The sequence below is a fragment of the Glycine soja genome, chromosome 4, assembly GCF_004193775.1.
Source record: "Glycine soja cultivar W05 chromosome 4, ASM419377v2, whole genome shotgun sequence".
NCBI classification, from domain to species: domain Eukaryota; kingdom Viridiplantae; phylum Streptophyta; class Magnoliopsida; order Fabales; family Fabaceae; genus Glycine; species Glycine soja.
Window position 1 is genome coordinate 3,655,509 of NC_041005.1, and position 18,296 is coordinate 3,673,804.

Here is an 18,296-nt window from a genome sequence, read left to right on the forward strand (position 1 = left end):
TTTCACAGGTATTCCCTCCGTTTTATAATAATTGTCATTTTTTTTTTTAATGTAATTACTTGTTTCAATTTATACTTTTTTTTGATGGACAACAAAAACTGAAAATAAATTAATGATAATGAGATTAATTTTGTAAAATTATTTTTTTCATTTATTTATTAATTTTTTATGAGTAAAAAAACTTAAGATGACAATTATAATAAATATAAGGAAATTTACAAATTCTACTAATAACATGTTAGTTCAAATGACACTAGATTTGAATTTTTTAAATAAGGTCTCGATTTAAACTTGGATATAATTCAATTTTAATAATAAATTTTTCTGCATATAATTCAATCATAAATAATTCGCATAGAATTAAATTTTGGTTTTTTATTTTCTTAAACTAAGAAATAAATCATGATAAAAAATAATTCAAAATATTAAATATTTTATTTCATAAATTAATTTCTACAAGTTTATAACTAATATATTTCAATTTAGATTCAAATTGTTGATTTATAAGTCACAAACTAACTAACTTATTTGTTTTGTTGTGTTTTTTAACTTTATTGGAGATGCCTTTTCCTTTATTATCCTTCCACCCAATCTTTATTGAAAGTTATTTTTAATATAAGTAAAAGCTGGTACAGGTAGAACCAATCTCAAACATGTAGAAATTCCACTCCATTAAAATTTGCTCCTAGGTTTAATTAAATTTTTCATACCTGAGATATAAATCATTTTTTCATTTTATTACCTGCCTTTAATTATCTTCTGTTAAGTGATGATGTAACTGACGGAGTGTGATGTCTTGTCACAAATACCTCGTTGTCATGTCATCACCTTTAATGACATATCAATAATAAGATGTGATAACATAATACTCTATTCATCACATTTAACGGAAGGTGATTAACGGTAGATAATAGAATGAAATTGAATTTTTTTAAGTATTTATTTGACAAAAAATGAATTTTTAGGTAGTAATCGAAAAACGATCTATTTTTCAGGTATGAAAAACTTAATTAAGCCAATTTGAAAAATAATTTTTTAGTTAACAAATGATAGCGAGGAGTTTTATCAAAATAAATAATTTAATTTGAGATAAAATGACAAAATTTATTATTTTATTGAAAATAAAAATAAAAATGGTATTTGTAAATTTAAGTTATGTTTAAAAGCAAATCTTATAAATTAATAAGAAAAAATAATTTCTCAAACACTTTTATTTAATCAAATATTTATAAACTTGTTAAAAAAACTAAAAATTAATTAAAATAACTTGATGAACATATATGTAATTTACTTTATCTTATTTATTTTTTTAAGATAATTTCTCATTCAAAATAAGAATATGCATTAAATTAATAATATATTTTTTATTAGTAGGAATAAAAAAATATTATTTAAAATTTACAATAACTCACATCAATTTATCATGTTTAATCAACTGAATTAGATTAATAAGATAATATTAAAAGTGAAATTAAAGAATTAAGATGAATACATTTAATATATGGACAAAGTTAAAAGAAAATCAAGAGAATAGTAAAGGAAAGTGAGGAAAGACATAAAATATTACATGTGTATATTGATCATAGATCGCAAAACATCGATTATATATCGTTTAAATAAGTTTTTCATACCTGGAAAATAGACAATTTTTAAATTACTATCTAAAAATTCATTTTTTTTCAACCAAATACTTGAAAAAAAAATTAGATACATTTTACTATAAGTGATAACGTGATAGACGAAGTGACACATCATGTATGTCTTATGAGATGTATGTGACAAGACATGATCACATGACACTCCGTTTGTCAGGTTACGTCGTCTTCTATTACGTCATCACTTAATAAAAGACGATTAACAATCAGTAGTAAAATAAAACTGATTTTTTTTTTCAGGTACTTAAGTGAAAAAATAAATATTAGATAATAATTTAAAAACTATCTATATTAAGTACGAAAAACTTAATTAACCTCAATAAATATTCATATATGGGTTGAAAACTAACTTATCATTTGACATGTTCAATGTCAAAAGTCAATATTTTCTTATTTTATATTCTTTATCAAACAAGTTGGCTCCGAAGCATCCTATCACAGGCATTTTCATGACACTCAATTGCATTATTTTAACACTCCTAAATGATCCATTTAATCTTTTATCTTTTTTTTTCTTTCAATTTGATCTTTTATCTTTTTTTATTCAATTTAATTATTTATATTTTTTATTAATTTAATCTTTCAATCTGTTTAAAATTAACTTTGTTAATCAATTAAAAATAAACCATTTTTGTTCATTTTTCCCCCTTCTTCACTTCACTTTTTAACAAAAAAAATTTATTTTTAAATGATTAATGGTGTCAATCTTAAATGGATTGAAAAACTAAACTAAATAAAAAAAACAAGATAAATGATTTAACTGAATTTAAAAAATAAAATAAATGACCAAACTGAATTTTTTAAAAGATAAAAAACCAAATTGAGAAAAAATAAAATAAAAGACCAAATAAATCATTTGTCTTTTAGGAAACTATCCATGGCTTCTGGTGGAAGGGTACTCTGACCACATGATAGCATAATGCATTCGCCCAACATTTCATGTATTATGCTGTCATTTCAAAAAATAAAAATAAACTGTAATTTTAATTCTTGAAACTATAAACAATTACTTCAGTCCCTATCTTTACAAAATGTAATTCATTTCCTTTGTGATATTACTCATTCACAAGTAAAGCTCATCTCCAACAAAGAGAAAACACATACGCTTGATGCGATAGTTAAAATGAATTGACTTCAAAGAACAAACAAAAATCTCATTCAGAACTATAAGCCACAGAATTATAATATTATACAAAGTTAGCCAAATCTGGAAGTTTTTCTTTGGCAGTTGGACAAGCCCTGAATTAGCTAATATCTTGAAAGTAGTAACTCCCCCTGCCTTCCGCTATGTTTTCATGATGTTCATTACTATAAGGTCGAGAAATCCAAACTATCACAATAAATAACCTGTGCAATATCTGCTATGGGAGTCACAAGCTATAAGTACTGTTCACCATTGTATGACAAGTCACCCAACACAAAAACAAAAGCAACATAACAATGAATAAAGAAAGTAAAATTACTCACCAAGGTGTTATTCTCTTTCAATCATCTACCTTTCCCCATCATTCATTATCATCAATATTTTCATCATCCTTCATGTACTTCTCTTGCACTGCTGCAACTGTAGATTGCTGAGTCAAGGGAAGCTCAGAATTCAAGTAAGACTTCGACCAGGAAAATGGTCAAAGGAACATGGGCAACATAATTGATACATGCATGATTATCAGAACACTTATTAATACTTCAGAATTAACAAGCTCAATTAGAGACTATTGTTCTATTCCTTTTCAATATCCATCATCCTTCATGAAGCCAGGGAAGCCTTTTCACAGCATCATTGAAGACTTAGATTGACCACCCAAGTGATTGTCTAAAATCAAGACATGTAGACCGAGTGCGTAATTCATGAGATTTGAGATCAATAATGCAACAAAATATTCTTCTAATTGGATTGAGAGCAATGTCGAAATTTCTATATCAGATTAAACATATACACAGAGAAACTTTTTATTTATATAAACAACAAATACAAATATATTGCAAATATGATTGAGGAATAATTGCAAATATGCCCACCTACCAGAACAGAGCTACAGTGCTCATTATGATGTTCAAAGACTCTAATGCGTTGGTCATGTAATGCTCCCATGGACAACTGATTTAAAAAACAGGACAAATTTTCCTCCCAGAACATTTTCCTATGAGGTTTTACATGAATCCTCCATGTTTCAACCAGTCACTTCTGCCTACTGATGCATTTAATTCAGAGTCCAAAATGACTGTATAATTTATATAGTACCACATCATCATCATAGATGATACTAGAGGCCTGCCAAGAAGCAGTTAAAAACAGTATATGCATGGAAAGCAATGAACAATGGTAGTTGTGTCATGCAATAGTGCGAGTAATGGTACTTTCTATAATAAATCATCCTGAGGTATCAGATTAGACACATGAGAAAGAAAAAAAAGGATATCTATAATAATCCCAATTGACAGGACCAACCGCAATCTTGCTAAATTCAACTGCACTTGCTTCCATCCCAACAAATATGTACCCATTGCTTTTGTCTATCAGCTTCACTAAATTCCCTACACTCTCTTTGTCCTGAAAAAAAAAACTCCAACTTAGGATTCCAAACATTTGACAAACAGATGAAAAACCAGGGCATACTTGGTGTACCTGAATATCTAAGGTTGAAAAACTCACAAGACTGAAGTTTTCAATAATGTCACATAATTCCTTTGTGAGCTTTCTGCAAATATAATTATGATAAATAATACTCATAATAAAAAGAATGTCTATCTTAAGGATTAATTAGAGAACACAAGAAGGTAATCAATAAGAAAGAGTCAATTATGATGCATACTGACAAAACAATTTCCATCTGACCCATTTAAACCATCCTTAACCACCATTTCCAGCATTTTACTTCAAACAGCAAGCTGGGTAACATTCAAAATGTACTCAGAGAGAATAATAACATCAACCAGGGAATTTGATTCATTCACCCACATAGGCATATGCCAACATCTGGACAGATTGGATCCTAGCACATTATAAACATTGCAAGTGAGGCAAATGAACTAATGACCCAATCGACATATTTTTTTATAAACATTTGCTTCACATTTGTCATTATAAGTTGCTACAAGCCTACAACCAATGGAGCGCTCCAATGAGAAATCATAGAATCCAACTCTAGGTGTATGAATATTTATTTCATATTTTAGACTAGTATCTCTCCATCAAAGAGAAAGCTGTTGAAAGAAGCACTAAAATTTTAAATCTATGTCTTTAATCCTTTTAGTCTTATGGAGTAATCAAAACCTATTAAAAACAATGTAACTTTGCAACAATTCAAAATGGTATTAATGGCCAGGATAGACAAGATAAATAGCAACATACAACAAGGAATTCTACATTTTACGAAAGGAAACGGTTAAAAAGTATCAACAAAAGTACAAATCATCAAGATGCTATTAGAAACAAAAGCAAGGTTAGCAGGCAAAGAATCACCACATAGCACATCACACCTGTACTTAGCAGAACGAGGATCCTGATCCAGATGGTGTTGTAAATATGACAAGTCTTGCACGTCTGTATAGAAATCAAGGTTAAAGGCTGCAATAATTCAAACATAAAGTCAGCATGAAAAAGTGCCACTCTAACCAGCATAAAATAAAATACATCTAACCACTGACATCTAAAAATAAGTAGTTACTGCACCTAGCTTTCCATAGCTCTCAATTAAATCAATTTTTGACAAGACATTTATGTGAGGGAGTTCTAGATGTAGCATTGTGGACAAGGATAAAATCAATGCACTAATATACTTCCCAGGGTCACTGCAAAGATGGGCATCAATCAAATGCACTGCAGTTAGCTGCATAGATGAACATATACATGAGTTCTTAAAATAACATATGGTTTGACATCAGCAAGACATAAAGAACAGAACTATACCCTTAGGTTCAATTTCTTTATGAGCTTCAGGATGACATTCTTGGCACTTGAATGGAGAAAAAAAAGTTCCACTTGGCCAGGAAAATCAAAGAGTAGGTAGTGATCTGAAATGTGAATACTATTGTCAGGTTACTAGAGTAGAGTGTGTGAACTGAACAAGTAGAGCAGTAGTTTGTAGTTTATATAAGGATAATGTTGGAATTTATAGTTTGATTATTTAGCCTGTACATCTAGAAATTAAGGCATAATAATGCACTGACCTTTCAGAAGAGGTTCCAATTTTGCTTCCAACCAGTCAATATTTTTCTCAAGATAATCCATACAATACACAAGACCTGCTAGTACAAAACAATAAAAGCTTCAGAATGCATACACAGTAAGTCACAATCCCTTTTACAATAACCATTGATTTGCATACTGAGTAACTCGATGAATTTCTTCTCGTACACAGCATAAGACCATCAGCATGTGTCTACTAATGGTTTCATGACATAGAAATGCAAATTTCTTAAAATAAATAAATAATTTAAACAGGAAAAAAAGGAACCAGCTTACCTCCATTTGGTCCAAGCGAATGTTCCACCATTACATCACTTAGTTTCACGAGATCCTCGATGTTCACAGCACATTCATAGCTATATTCTTTATTAGGGGAAACAATAACAATTGAACTATACAACTAAAATGTGACACGTATGAACTATACAACTTAAATTTAACACCTTTGAGAACAATGATGTCTGAAAGAGGTAGAGGGAAGGATACGGTAACGAATCATTAGCGGGATCCAAATTGATAACAGCAACCTTCCTACATTCCAAAAGCAACATATGTAAGGCAAACACAATTCCCAAATTAGTAAAAAACTAACAATCAAAATAATAAAAACATATTCTGTTTCATCTCCCTTTAGAGAGTAACGCTTACCTTCCAATAAGACTGAGAAACTGAGACATGCCATTGCAGTAAGTTGTTTTTCCAGAGCCAGGAGGACCAACCACTACTTGCCCAAACACCATCTTCCTTCCTTCTTTATGAGCAAATGCTATTTCCCAACAAGATAAAAATTGAAAACTTAAATAAGTAAAATTAAACCTTGTAAAAGGACAACACAGAATCTGAGCAACTGATTTAACCAAACAGCCAGGCATTTTATCAAACAATCTATGTGCAACCAAGTAAAAGAAGCTACAGGATAAAACTAACGAAACAAACCAGCATAACTTTGCATTATACTATATAACCAGAAGCAGAAATCATGAGCACTAAGATGAACATATATCTCTATCTGCAAACCTCAAACAGACATCAGATGTAACACCCAACCTAACAATTATTTTAAATTGCCTGACAACAATAATAAGTTATCCAAATTGTTCATCCTTAATAAAAAAAATTGTGGACAAAGACAACACCACCTATAACTCAAAAATCTATATTCCAACAGGGCGTTCACAATCAATAATAATGATTAAAATGAAAAAAAACGAAGTGGTGCACACTGCACTTCCAACACCTTACACAGCTATTTGCCAAAGCACCCATACCCATCATTGGTGAATGCCAATGCCAAAACTAAATCCCCATTACTAAACCAATTTATCTTTCACATTTCAGCTGTAGAATTTTGTTAAATCGAGTATATACGAAGGCAACCAGTGAGAACCGCTCGTGAAAATGAACTGAAAATAAAAATTTGAAAACAAAAATTAAGGAAGAGAGAGGGATTTGGCTCCAATTACAGAATTCAACAACATAAAGAACCACATCGTACCACGTCGTTAATCAAATGTCAACAACCCATAACCTTATCTATGAGACGAACAAGCAGTGGACTTAAAAACCAACCAGGTCAAGGCACTGGGTCAGTGGTCACACCAATGGGTCACTAATTCCCGGTTTGTATTAAAAACATATGAAAATTTTCTGTCTGTCTTAAAAAAAGCCAAAAAAAAAAAACTCATCACAAATTAATATAATTCCATAAGCTTATTCTTCAAGTTCAAACTTCCTAACGACATCCATGAGTTAAAACATCAGAATGTGCACATCTCATACAGTTAAGGAAACAAAACAAAGAAAAAGATAGTCAATAACAATTCAGAATATGCACAAAAAAAGAAGATTCTATTAGTACCTTAGAAACCAGAAACGCACACAAATTGGGAGAAGGTAAACAATTGTGAATACTGACTATGGGATAAACAGAATAAAGAAGTAAAAAGCAAATTAGAGAGGTCACAATGCACTGCTATCAGACACTCATCTCAGACTAAGAATCAAGCACAAAACAATACCCAAAACTTCAAACATTTTAATCAAGCAAATTACAGAGGTCACAAACTCACAATGCACTGTCACCACATATATTAAGTTACTATCACTAAAAAGAGAACCGATTAAGGTCCAAAAATGGATGTCCCAAAGGCAACAGTATCAAACCCACCGCACTGATTAAGAACTTACTAAGAAGAGCAACAAACTAAGGTAGAGCTCATACCTTGTTAACTGGCGGCGGCTGAGGCGTGCTGCGGTGGTAGCTTGAGCCGACGAGTGCAAGTGCGCGGTTGAGTGGAAGGATGGTGGTTCGAGCCTTGGAGGTTGACGGCGCCGGTGGAACGATACGACGGTCCGGGTTTTTAAATAGTCCTCGTGTCTATTAGGGTAGCAAAACAAAATGAAAAAAAAAAAAGAAGTGAAAAACGCTATTCAACTCTTTACTACCAGCACTAGCTAAAGGCGTAAAGCCCAATAACTCGAATACAAAAAGACTTTTAGGGGCATTCCGAGAATCGAACTCGGGACCTCTCGCACCCAAAGCGAGAATCATACCACTAGACCAAATGCCCATATTCTATACTAGTTATAACATTTTATTTAAATAACAAAAAATAAATCGTATTATTGGTGTTATTTTACTTGCTGGATGCAAAATGTGAAGTTGCACAGTGTGGGACAATAACATATGAAACCCAAGCTGTCATCATAATTGGAGTGCTACTGAAGATTGCAATAACCATTGCACTTGCTCACACCAAACCCCATCATTGTAGGTACTTTTTGTGCTAAGTTATACACCCTGACGTTGATCTCTGAACTTTAATTTCCATAAACTAATAAAATGCCCACACCAATATATTTTACTCCGACAATGGTAAACGTAAAAGTAGTGCAACTTATGAAAATCCAAGGTGTCTATACAGTTAATGGTAAGGGTTGCATTGCAATCCATCCCTTGTAACTCAAGAAAAATATTTGAAAAGTGAGATTCGAGAATGAAAGCAAGCCAGCTAGATGTTGAACAATGCAGTGCCATGGAACCGAACCCCAAATTACAAAGTGGCTTTCAAATCTAATACGTATATTTAATAATCAGAGATCTATTTTATTTAACAGAAACTAACTCTATTTTATATTAATTAATTAAGGACTTAGTTGGTGATTCTATAATTTAGTTCAAGGAACAATAATATATCGAATGGACTTTGCAAAAAGATTTAGGTCAAACCCCAGTGAGTTACGGTCGGAAGGGTCATGGTGTCCACCTATCTTACATTATGTGACATTATGAGTCTCCATCCTCCAATCTTAATAAAATAGTACTAATAAATATATAAATTTAATAATGATGGTACGAGGCAGTTAGGAAAAAAACACTAGTAATTTTTTTTTCTTTTTCCCTATGCCACTATTGCCACCGTAATTGGAAGTTACTGTCATCTGTACTTGACTAAAAAGTTAAACTTCATATTTTTTTTGTTGCGTACATGTTATTATGCTCTGTTTCTTGTCCTTTAGTTTGTACGCCATTTAACTTCACAGTTGTAGACATTAAAAAAACTGTAGGAGAAAACGTTAGTTAGGTGGTTAAAATATTGGACAAATTGTCAATGACAGTATATTTGTTGGGGTGTCTGCTTTTGTCTCCTGCCTCCCACATTTCACCACCCCCTTTATCCTTATCTCCTCTCTTCATTGTTCTGCTCTTCCCCTTAACAAACAATAACTCTATTTAAAGCACACACAAAGGGATCATATATCTTGGTTGCACCTTGGTAAGGTGAGAAAATATGGCATTTGCAGGAACAACTCAGAAGTGCATGGCTTGTGACAAAACAGTTTATCTGGTTGATAAGTTGACCGCAGATAACCGAGTGTACCATAAGGCTTGCTTCAGATGCCACCACTGCAAAGGAACACTCAAGGTCTCTCTCTCTTATACCCTCTTTGGATTTGTAATTGTATCTACAGATAATTCTTCCATTTTTGATTGGCAAATTGTTAGTTTTTTTAGCGGTTATGGATTGAATCCGTGATCTTTTCCTCCTTCTCTTCTTTCTTAACCATCCAATTAATCTTATATTTCCTAATGATAATTCTTCATGGTCATGTAGTTTTTGACTCTAGTTCAGATCTTTCTGTCCTTGGATCTGGTGTCTCTAGTTGATAATCTGAACAAACGAGTGGCATCAATTTTAGCACTTGCCTTGATGGATTGTTCTGTGTTTTTAAAATTAAGCATTTTGATCCCAAGACACTTCCTGGCAGAACCCTTACCTGTTCTTGATATTGTTGTTATTTCTATCTCTTAATTTTCTTTCCAAAAACTCGCCTGGATTTCATTTTGTCGAATTATAAGCCAGCTTGTGAAATTAAAAAGTGAAAAAACATGTATCATACCTCAGAACACAAATCATCCAAATTTATATTGGCAAAACTATCTACTTGTGTTCATTTTTATTTATTTTTTATTTTTTGATTGTTGAGGTGGATGGATCTAACTCTGCCTCCTCCCTTTTACGAGAAATTATTAGTATGGTCTGGGATCAGTTTTGGCCAATTAACATTTGATACATTATTAACTCCTTTTCATAAATAAAAAAATGTGATTATATATGTAATGTAGAGATTGATTAGGACAATATAATTCTGAATCATACGATAATTTTTCCCTTTTACTGTTTTTCTACTAAAACTGAAATTGATTTGGCAATCTTTAGTTTTTGGTTGATATTGTATCCTATATGTTCTGTTAGTTTTCAAAAACTGGCTATGGCAATAATATCGGTACCTCTTTGTCTTCTGGTGTATTGAGGTGTGTAACTGGATTTAATTTTTATAAAGTTTACTCACTCTGAATTATATGAAGCCAGTAAACAAATATCTAATTCATGGATATTTAAACCCTAATATCCAGGAAAAAGAAAAATATTTAGACGAAAATATTTACATATAGCATTTTTTAGAACAAATCTACTGATGCAGAGTATTGTACTTTTAATTGCAGCTCAGCAACTATAACTCTTTTGAAGGAGTTCTTTACTGCAGGCCACACTTTGACCAACTGTTCAAAAGAACTGGTAGTCTTGACAAAAGCTTCGAAGGTAACAAAGGATCAAAATCCTAATATTCAAAGCCTCATTAACACTATATTTTTCTAATGGGTCACTTATCTTTACTTTCTCTTGGCTTATTAGGGACACCAAAAATTGCTAAACCAGAAAAAACCGGGGAAGAGGTAACCAATCTTAAATCTAAATACTTACTAATGCCCAACAAAACACATTAGAGAAATGTTAGGGGCGGATGCAGAAAATATTTATGTGAGGATAAGAAATAATTTTAATTTGGTTAAAAAAAACTTAAATATATTTTTAGTTCCCGATAAATTAACGAATTTTATTTAGGATTTCTAATATTTTTTGTATTAAATTCTTAATAAAACTAAAATTTTGATTTTAATTTTGTTTATTTTGTTTTAGTCCTTCTAATATATATTTATTCTTTCATTTTAGTCTAATAATTTTTTTCTAATATATATTTATTCTTTCATTTTAGTCTAATAATTTTTTTTTTCATTTTGTATTAGTTTATTTGAAAAATATTTAATAAGGACTAATAATAAATGATCTATATATTATAGGAATAAAAATGAAAAAATAAATATATAAAAAAGACTAAAACAAAATAATAATGATCAAAATATTTTTTATATTTTATACATTCATTTTTTTTTAAAAAAATTATCATATGGAACGGTACTTATTTTTTAGTGGGGTAAGTTTTTTTTATTATACACATACAAATAAAAAAATTTTTATGGAGACCATGGTCCCCACATCCTCTCAGGTCCATCTGTCAACTCTAACAGTATATTCTTTTGAACATATATATTTTTATTGATTAAAATTCATTTAAAATCACAAAATGTAATTCTTTAGTTAATAAGTACTACCCATGACTATGTAGTTTCAAATAAATTGTAACTAATAGCAGAGACCCTGTTAAAGAATGCTGTCGTAACTCTAAGCATTTATCTATTTTTGGGCTGTTTTTAATCAGAAACATGCAGCAACCAAAGTCTCAAGTATGTTTGGTGGAACTAGAGATAAATGTGCGGGTTGTCAGAAAACAGTGTATCCCACTGAAAAGGTAACAATACAACCATAATTTTGTCCATTAAGATATTTTTGTGCCACATTCATTAACATATTTATCACTTAAATGATGATTGACTAATATCATAAATATGGATATAAGACAAAAAAAAAGGGAGATCATTTTTTTTACGTTATTATCCTAATTTTTTTTATAAGTTAAATAAAAAAGAGATACTATACTGAATCATTGGATCAAAAGTTGATCCAATAAATCACTAATTGATTTACATCACATATAATTAATAAAAAATATAATTTCTGCATTTATTTATCAAGTAGTTGTGATAGTTCAGAATATATATATATATATATATATATATATATATATATATATATATATATATATATATATATATATATATTAATTCCCGCATTTATTTATATATCAAGTAGTTGTGATAGTTCAGTGGTATAATGGCACCTACATTCTTCAAGGTTACAGGTTCAATCTAGCTCCAGCCAAGGGATGATTTTTTAAATTTTCGTTAAATGACTTAAATGAATGTGTTGGGCTGTTGTCTAAAATTGACCAAATTTAAATTTAAAAGCACAATGAAATTAAAGAAACCATAGGGAAGAGAAGAGTTTATAGTAGCATAGGGAAGTGACAATTGGGCATGGGAAAGAGACTCGGCCATTTTATTGTAAGTGGAAAATCCTCCGAATCATATCGAGTCACATGTTAATCCTTTTCAACAAGCAATTGTTTGAGTCATACTGAATCACACATTTCAACAAGCAACTCAAACAGTTCACATGACTGGTTTCCGGGTCGACCCACCAGGTCAAGCCAAATCTAATAACACTGTTCATAAGTGCAAAGCATCCATTGCACCTCCGTCTCTAATCCAAAACCTTGATGCAAAGTGCTAAAATTTCCATTCTAATTCAGAAAGAGATATTCCCGCCTTCGAAACTCGACCGGATTTACCCTATCTCCGTCATTACAAGATTGGATTTTTTTCACCCGTCTCGTCTCCAACATTCTTATAAAATCTTATAAAACATATAATTTTTCATAGAATAAAAAAACAATTTTAAATAATAACTATAACATATGATAACATAGAATCTAATCTTATAATTTTATATATATATATAAAAGAATATTTTTATAAATTAATTATTAACGGAATGAATTAGGATTGAATTCGACTTTGACTGTCCGAAAAAACTCAAACCCAACTCAAATCCTAGGCAACTCAAATTTATTTCGTTAAAATTGGGAAGGATCCCATTGGTTGGGCCCATTGTCATGCCTATATATCATACAAACTAAATCAGTATTTTGAAACGGTGTAGGTTACCGTGAATGGAACTCCTTATCACAAGAGTTGTTTCAAATGCACTCATGGAGGGTGTGTTATTAGTCCCTCCAACTACATTGCACACGAAGGCAAACTCTACTGCAAGCACCACCACATCCAACTGATCAAGGAGAAGGGCAATTTAAGCCAACTTGAAGGTGACCATGAGAAGAGTACAGAGGAAGAGAAAATCAACGGTGAAGTGGTTGCAGCTGAGACATGAAATGAAATGAAATGCTTGAGTTATGACAAATGAATATTCTCTTCCTCAAGTTCCATATTTCTGTATCATGTGTTTATGCTATATCTCCTGCTTTATCATTATGGAGTCCATAATGCTCTTGAAAAATATGGTATTCCCTTTTTTTTTTTTTGTGGTCGGGGACTTGGGGTGTGTGAAAATCCATCATTTTGTTTTCTGTTGCTGTGAGGTTGTGGATACTAAAAATGAGACTTGATGGCATGCGATTCTGAATGTGATTCAGAAGCCAGTGCTACTGAATTTGTATGAACTCTCTTTTGTATTCATATTGATACATATACATACATCCTAATCCCCGAATGTCATTTCCCACCTACCAAACTTATCAGCCAAATATACGATGAGTGCAACCAACTTTCTATTTCGACTCTGTTGATTGTTGAACATATGCAGAGTCCGGTGCATTCTACGATAGTCTTGCTCTGGCTAAAACCGGGACCTGTTTTTCAACTGGGACGTTTTTGTTATAAATTAGTAAAAAAATAAGTGATTCAAACTTAAAATAAAAGTAATCAATTGATGGGATGTAAATAATTAATGCCCTAAAATTAAGATTTAATCATTCGGATATTACTCAATTTAATTCTTAGTGGAAATAATTATTAATTAAATTTTACTTATTTTTTCTAATAAATTAAAGGATTGAAAAAGAAAAAGTAAAAAAAATAAAATATAAAAGTGATTCAAACTTAAAATAATTTAATAATTCTGGATAGTTTGTTATAGATTAAAAAAGAATGGATCACCTGCAGTTTACATCATCGTTTAATCTTAATTTATAATATATGATAAATTTATTAACTTTTATAATAAATATCTTAAAATTTATAATAATCTTATAATTGAATGATAATATAAATTATTAAACTCCAATAAATAAATTTATATTTATATTTATGATTTGAAAATCATAAATCAATTTCACATTGTTTTATGTGTATATGATTATTAAACTCAAAATAATTTAGTGATTATTTTTTAGAGATTTAAAAAAAGTAGGAGTTAATTTATATTTATATACAATCACAAAAATCAATTTGAAAGCAGTTGATTTCACGAAAGGTTATGCAAAATAGTTTATGAGTTTTATTTTTTTAATTTCTGACTAGGTTAAATTAGTTTTTTCTTTAATTTGTTTTTTTATGTTCGATTTGTTTCTCTATTCTTTATATGATTTAATTTGGTCTTTTAAATTTTAAAATTGATTTTTGATTTAGTCTTTTAATTTTTTAAAATCACTTCATTTGATTTCATTGTCTAAATTAATCTTGAGTAGTCATATGTTTAAATTTGGTCATATAATTTAAATGAGTGTTTCATGACCTGTAAAACTACCACGGAGTGGTTTTACCATGATTTTTTAACATTGTTGATCCAATTTAAACATAGGATCAAATTGAATCGATTTAAAAAATTATAGGATCAAATTGAATTTAAAAAAAAATTAGAGGACCAAGTCAGACATAAAAAATATAAATATAAATTAGAAGAACAATAAACTAATTTAACATTTTTGATTATATACATAAAAAACTAAAGAGTAATTATTTTCTAAAGAGAAATTATTATTTTGTGAGATAAAACTAATTAAACCAATATAGAAAAATAAATAAGTAAATTATAATTAATTATTATGATTGATCGCTTCTATAGAAATGAGTTTTTAATTTGATTGATGGGACAACAAATAAAAATTTATTACTATAGATATTTATCTATCTATATAGATAGAATTAAAATATATGAGCCTCTCTTAAAATTTGTTCTTATTACACTCAATATATTTTCATTTTTTCACATTACTTTGAGCTTCTAAAAGGGTGGTGTAATGCTTTTTACACCTAAGAGGAAGATTTCCATAACAAAAGTTCAAAGATTAAGATTTTTTCTTTAGGTTAAAAAATAGGAAGAAGTATCAAGTATAATAAGGATAAATTTAAGGAGAATTCGTGTAATTTAATCTAAATAAATTAAACATGATTACATATAATTTTCTTTTTTAGGACTTTTTCATATAATAAGTTCATGTTGGATGAAAAAAAAAGTATTAGTGTAAAATATTCATCAATCTTATTAATAATTAATCTTCATAAAAAAAATTGGTTGATTATCTATAATATAACCTCTCCTCTTAAGTATATTTTTTTTTCATTTATTAATTTCAAGACTTTATTTTAGATATCAAATTTAAAATTACTGGAACCAACAACTTGTATTGTATAACATTGATAGCATGCCACATCCTGGTAAGAGTACGTACCACCATCCAGCCATTACACATATAGCCGCTGTTGATAACCTAGTTTAGGATATGCTTTAGGGAGCTAATTTCATTTCATTTAACTACACTTTAAAGTAAACGCGCTCTCATTTAATACTCACCTCGAAATGGTCTATAATTTTTTTCATCAAATGATTCTTGTTAATGTATGTGAATCAAATGGTGTTGTTCGATCACCAGCACCTGCTGCCTAAGCTAGAAAAAACAGTACAGTATCAAATTAGAATCTCTAGCCCTGCTTACCAAACAACAAAAAAGGAATTTCTGGGTCCGTGGTTTTGCAAATTACAGTAACGCCAAAGGAATTTTGGATATAGGTCCGTTTTTTAATATGGAATTACTGGGTTTAGATGTAATAATCGTTTGATTAGTGCACCAAAAATGTATCTAGGCATATTTGTGGTTTCCTTAATTGGATAAATTAATCATTTTTTCTTTTATACCGTGTTTGAAAATGTTTTATAATTTTTTAGTAAAGACTTAAATATATAAGAAGAAGAATTTATTGGACAAATTAAAATATATAAATTGCTTTAGGAATAACATCGATCAGTTCTACTTAATAATAACTGTCTTGAAATTTATATGTAATATTTGAAGTAACATAAGTTCTACCCCATAAGAATGAGATAATAACATCAAAATAAACTCTAATATTTCGTCACACGCCTCCAGGCAGCAGCACATCTCGAGGCAGCAGAGGCAGCCCAACGCGCCAAGGCTATAACACAAAATAACATATCATATATAAGCACACTCTATAATGAAATTGAGCCAATAATCATGCATAAGGTCCTATTGAATAATTTTTTTTTTATAAAAAAAATGGGTGTTATATTACTACGTACCATCCAGCCATTACACCTGTAGTAGCTGCTGCACCTTGTGCAGGCTGTGCTGGGGCTTGAGTAACAAAAACTTGAGGTTGGGGTGGAGGTGGTCCTTGAAAACCCGGTTGAGGATACCCTAATTAAAACCCCAACATTAATCATTCAAAATATATCAATAACATTAATTGAGATAATTCATATGTAAATAAATATAACAGTTAACGAGGTTTTGATGTACCTTGAGGAGGAGGAATTACCCCGGACATAGGAGGAGGATTTTGATTGTAGTAAGCCATCTCCCTTTGGATTTCTTAAATCAATTTGAGAGTGAAAGTGAACTAAGATTAGATTAGATTCAGTGTCTCCTACTATATATATATATATATATATATATATATATATATATATATATATATATATATATATATATTTGCTGATGGGTGAATGCTGATACAAATTTCATTTTAAAGGAAACGCGCTTTCATTTAATTACTTACTGGAAAAAGATATCAAATCTTAATCTCTGGTCCTGCTGACCAAAAAACTGAAAAAAGGAAAGAAAAAAAAAATAGTGACGCTCAATGAATTTTTGGATACATTGAATTGATGAGTGTACTAGATGTAATAATCGTTTGACTAGTGCAGCAACAAAAATATGTGTCTCTCGTCTCATGGAGCTGTCACTGTGCTACGCGTGTTTCCTTGATTGGATAAACTAATCATAAGTGTTGTTTTTTTTTTCTTTTCTGCTGTATTTGGAAGAAAAAAAATTATAATTTTTTTAGTAAAGACTTTTAAATAATGAGAAAATAACTAGACTAAATTTGATTCTTTTTTTAAAAAAATCATTAAATATACTCATGAGATTATTTTTATGATGGATTTGACTCATTTAAACTTTAAACTGAAGAGATACACTTTAGAGAGGATAAAGTACAATAATGACAATTGATTAAAAAATTAACAGTTGATAATGTAATTTTTTTTTGTTTCTCGTTGATGATGTGATTAATTTTACAATTTGTTGTATATCTATTACTTTTATGACAATCTCAACCAATGGTTTTTTAATTAATGACCAAATCCGACTTAATTTTATTTCTTATAAGAAAGTTTCATTTGTAACTTTATTAATATTGTCATTAGTTCTACTTTTTATAATTGAAGAAATAAACTAACCTTAATTATTTCTTAAATTAATATAATCTACATATTCAAAAAGAGAAAAAAATATTCACGTTATTAATATAATTTACATATTCAAAAGAGTAAAATAAATATTCATGTTATATGTATTTTTTTTTTATTAAATCTATATCAATTGGATTAATTTAAAAGATTCTAATTAGAGAAAAATAAAATCTTTTATAATATAAAGAAATAAAATTTTGGCCCATTTTTCCACCCAAAATAAGGGCACTCTAGACAATTTTTTAATATTTTATTTTTATTTATTTAATAAATCATATAAATTAGTGAGATGTTTAGTAAAAAAAATGAGCTTTAAATGCATAATTATTATTATTTATCATTGAAAGAATGATAGATTTTAATGAAATCATTAATGAGTGTTTAAATTATGCATTTATTAATTATTTATTAAGCATTCAT

General features: G+C 29.7%; 3 protein-coding genes and 1 non-coding gene across 8 annotated transcripts; 1 reads left to right on the forward strand and 3 right to left on the reverse strand.

Moving 5' to 3' along the window:
* Positions 1-2,351: 2,351 nt before the first annotated feature.
* Positions 2,352-8,285, reverse strand: LOC114408774 (GPN-loop GTPase QQT1). Of its 5 annotated transcripts, none has more exons than XM_028371937.1 (12): positions 8,066-8,283; positions 6,493-6,610; positions 6,331-6,375; positions 6,121-6,200; positions 5,826-5,900; positions 5,566-5,669; positions 5,329-5,485; positions 5,136-5,223; positions 4,282-4,354; positions 4,076-4,206; positions 3,123-3,221; positions 2,352-2,604 (listed from the first exon to the last, which is right to left on the reverse strand). In XM_028371937.1, the coding sequence occupies exons 2-11, from the start codon at positions 6,582-6,584 to the stop codon at positions 3,161-3,163; spliced, it is 906 nt and encodes a 301-aa protein (XP_028227738.1). In that variant the 5' UTR covers positions 6,585-6,610; positions 8,066-8,283; the 3' UTR covers positions 2,352-2,604; positions 3,123-3,160. The 5 variants fall into 5 exon arrangements, 4 of the variants coding, with proteins under 4 accessions (XP_028227738.1, XP_028227737.1, XP_028227739.1 ...); XM_028371936.1 differs by lacking the exon at positions 2,352-2,604 and adding an exon at positions 2,679-3,013 and having other exon boundaries at positions 8,066-8,282; XM_028371938.1 differs by lacking the exon at positions 2,352-2,604 and having other exon boundaries at positions 2,679-3,221; positions 5,136-5,199; positions 8,066-8,285.
* Positions 8,286-8,342: 57 nt separating this feature from the next.
* Positions 8,343-8,414, reverse strand: TRNAP-UGG. Its single transcript has one exon. It is a non-coding gene; the product is annotated as a tRNA-Pro (tRNA).
* A 1,059-nt stretch (positions 8,415-9,473) lies between these two features.
* Positions 9,474-13,874, forward strand: LOC114408775 (LIM domain-containing protein WLIM1-like). Its single transcript, XM_028371939.1, has 5 exons — positions 9,474-9,770; positions 10,853-10,949; positions 11,043-11,083; positions 11,908-11,997; positions 13,308-13,874. Exons 1-5 carry the CDS (start codon positions 9,636-9,638, stop codon positions 13,533-13,535), a joined length of 591 nt encoding a protein of 196 aa, XP_028227740.1. The 5' UTR covers positions 9,474-9,635; the 3' UTR covers positions 13,536-13,874.
* Positions 13,875-16,368: 2,494 nt separating this feature from the next.
* On the reverse strand, positions 16,369-17,044 carry LOC114408066 (cysteine-rich and transmembrane domain-containing protein WIH1-like). Its single transcript, XM_028371192.1, has 3 exons — positions 16,924-17,044; positions 16,704-16,821; positions 16,369-16,576 (listed from the first exon to the last, which is right to left on the reverse strand). Exons 1-3 carry the CDS (start codon positions 16,979-16,981, stop codon positions 16,411-16,413), a joined length of 342 nt encoding a protein of 113 aa, XP_028226993.1. The 5' UTR covers positions 16,982-17,044; the 3' UTR covers positions 16,369-16,410.
* Positions 17,045-18,296: the final 1,252 nt, after the last annotated feature.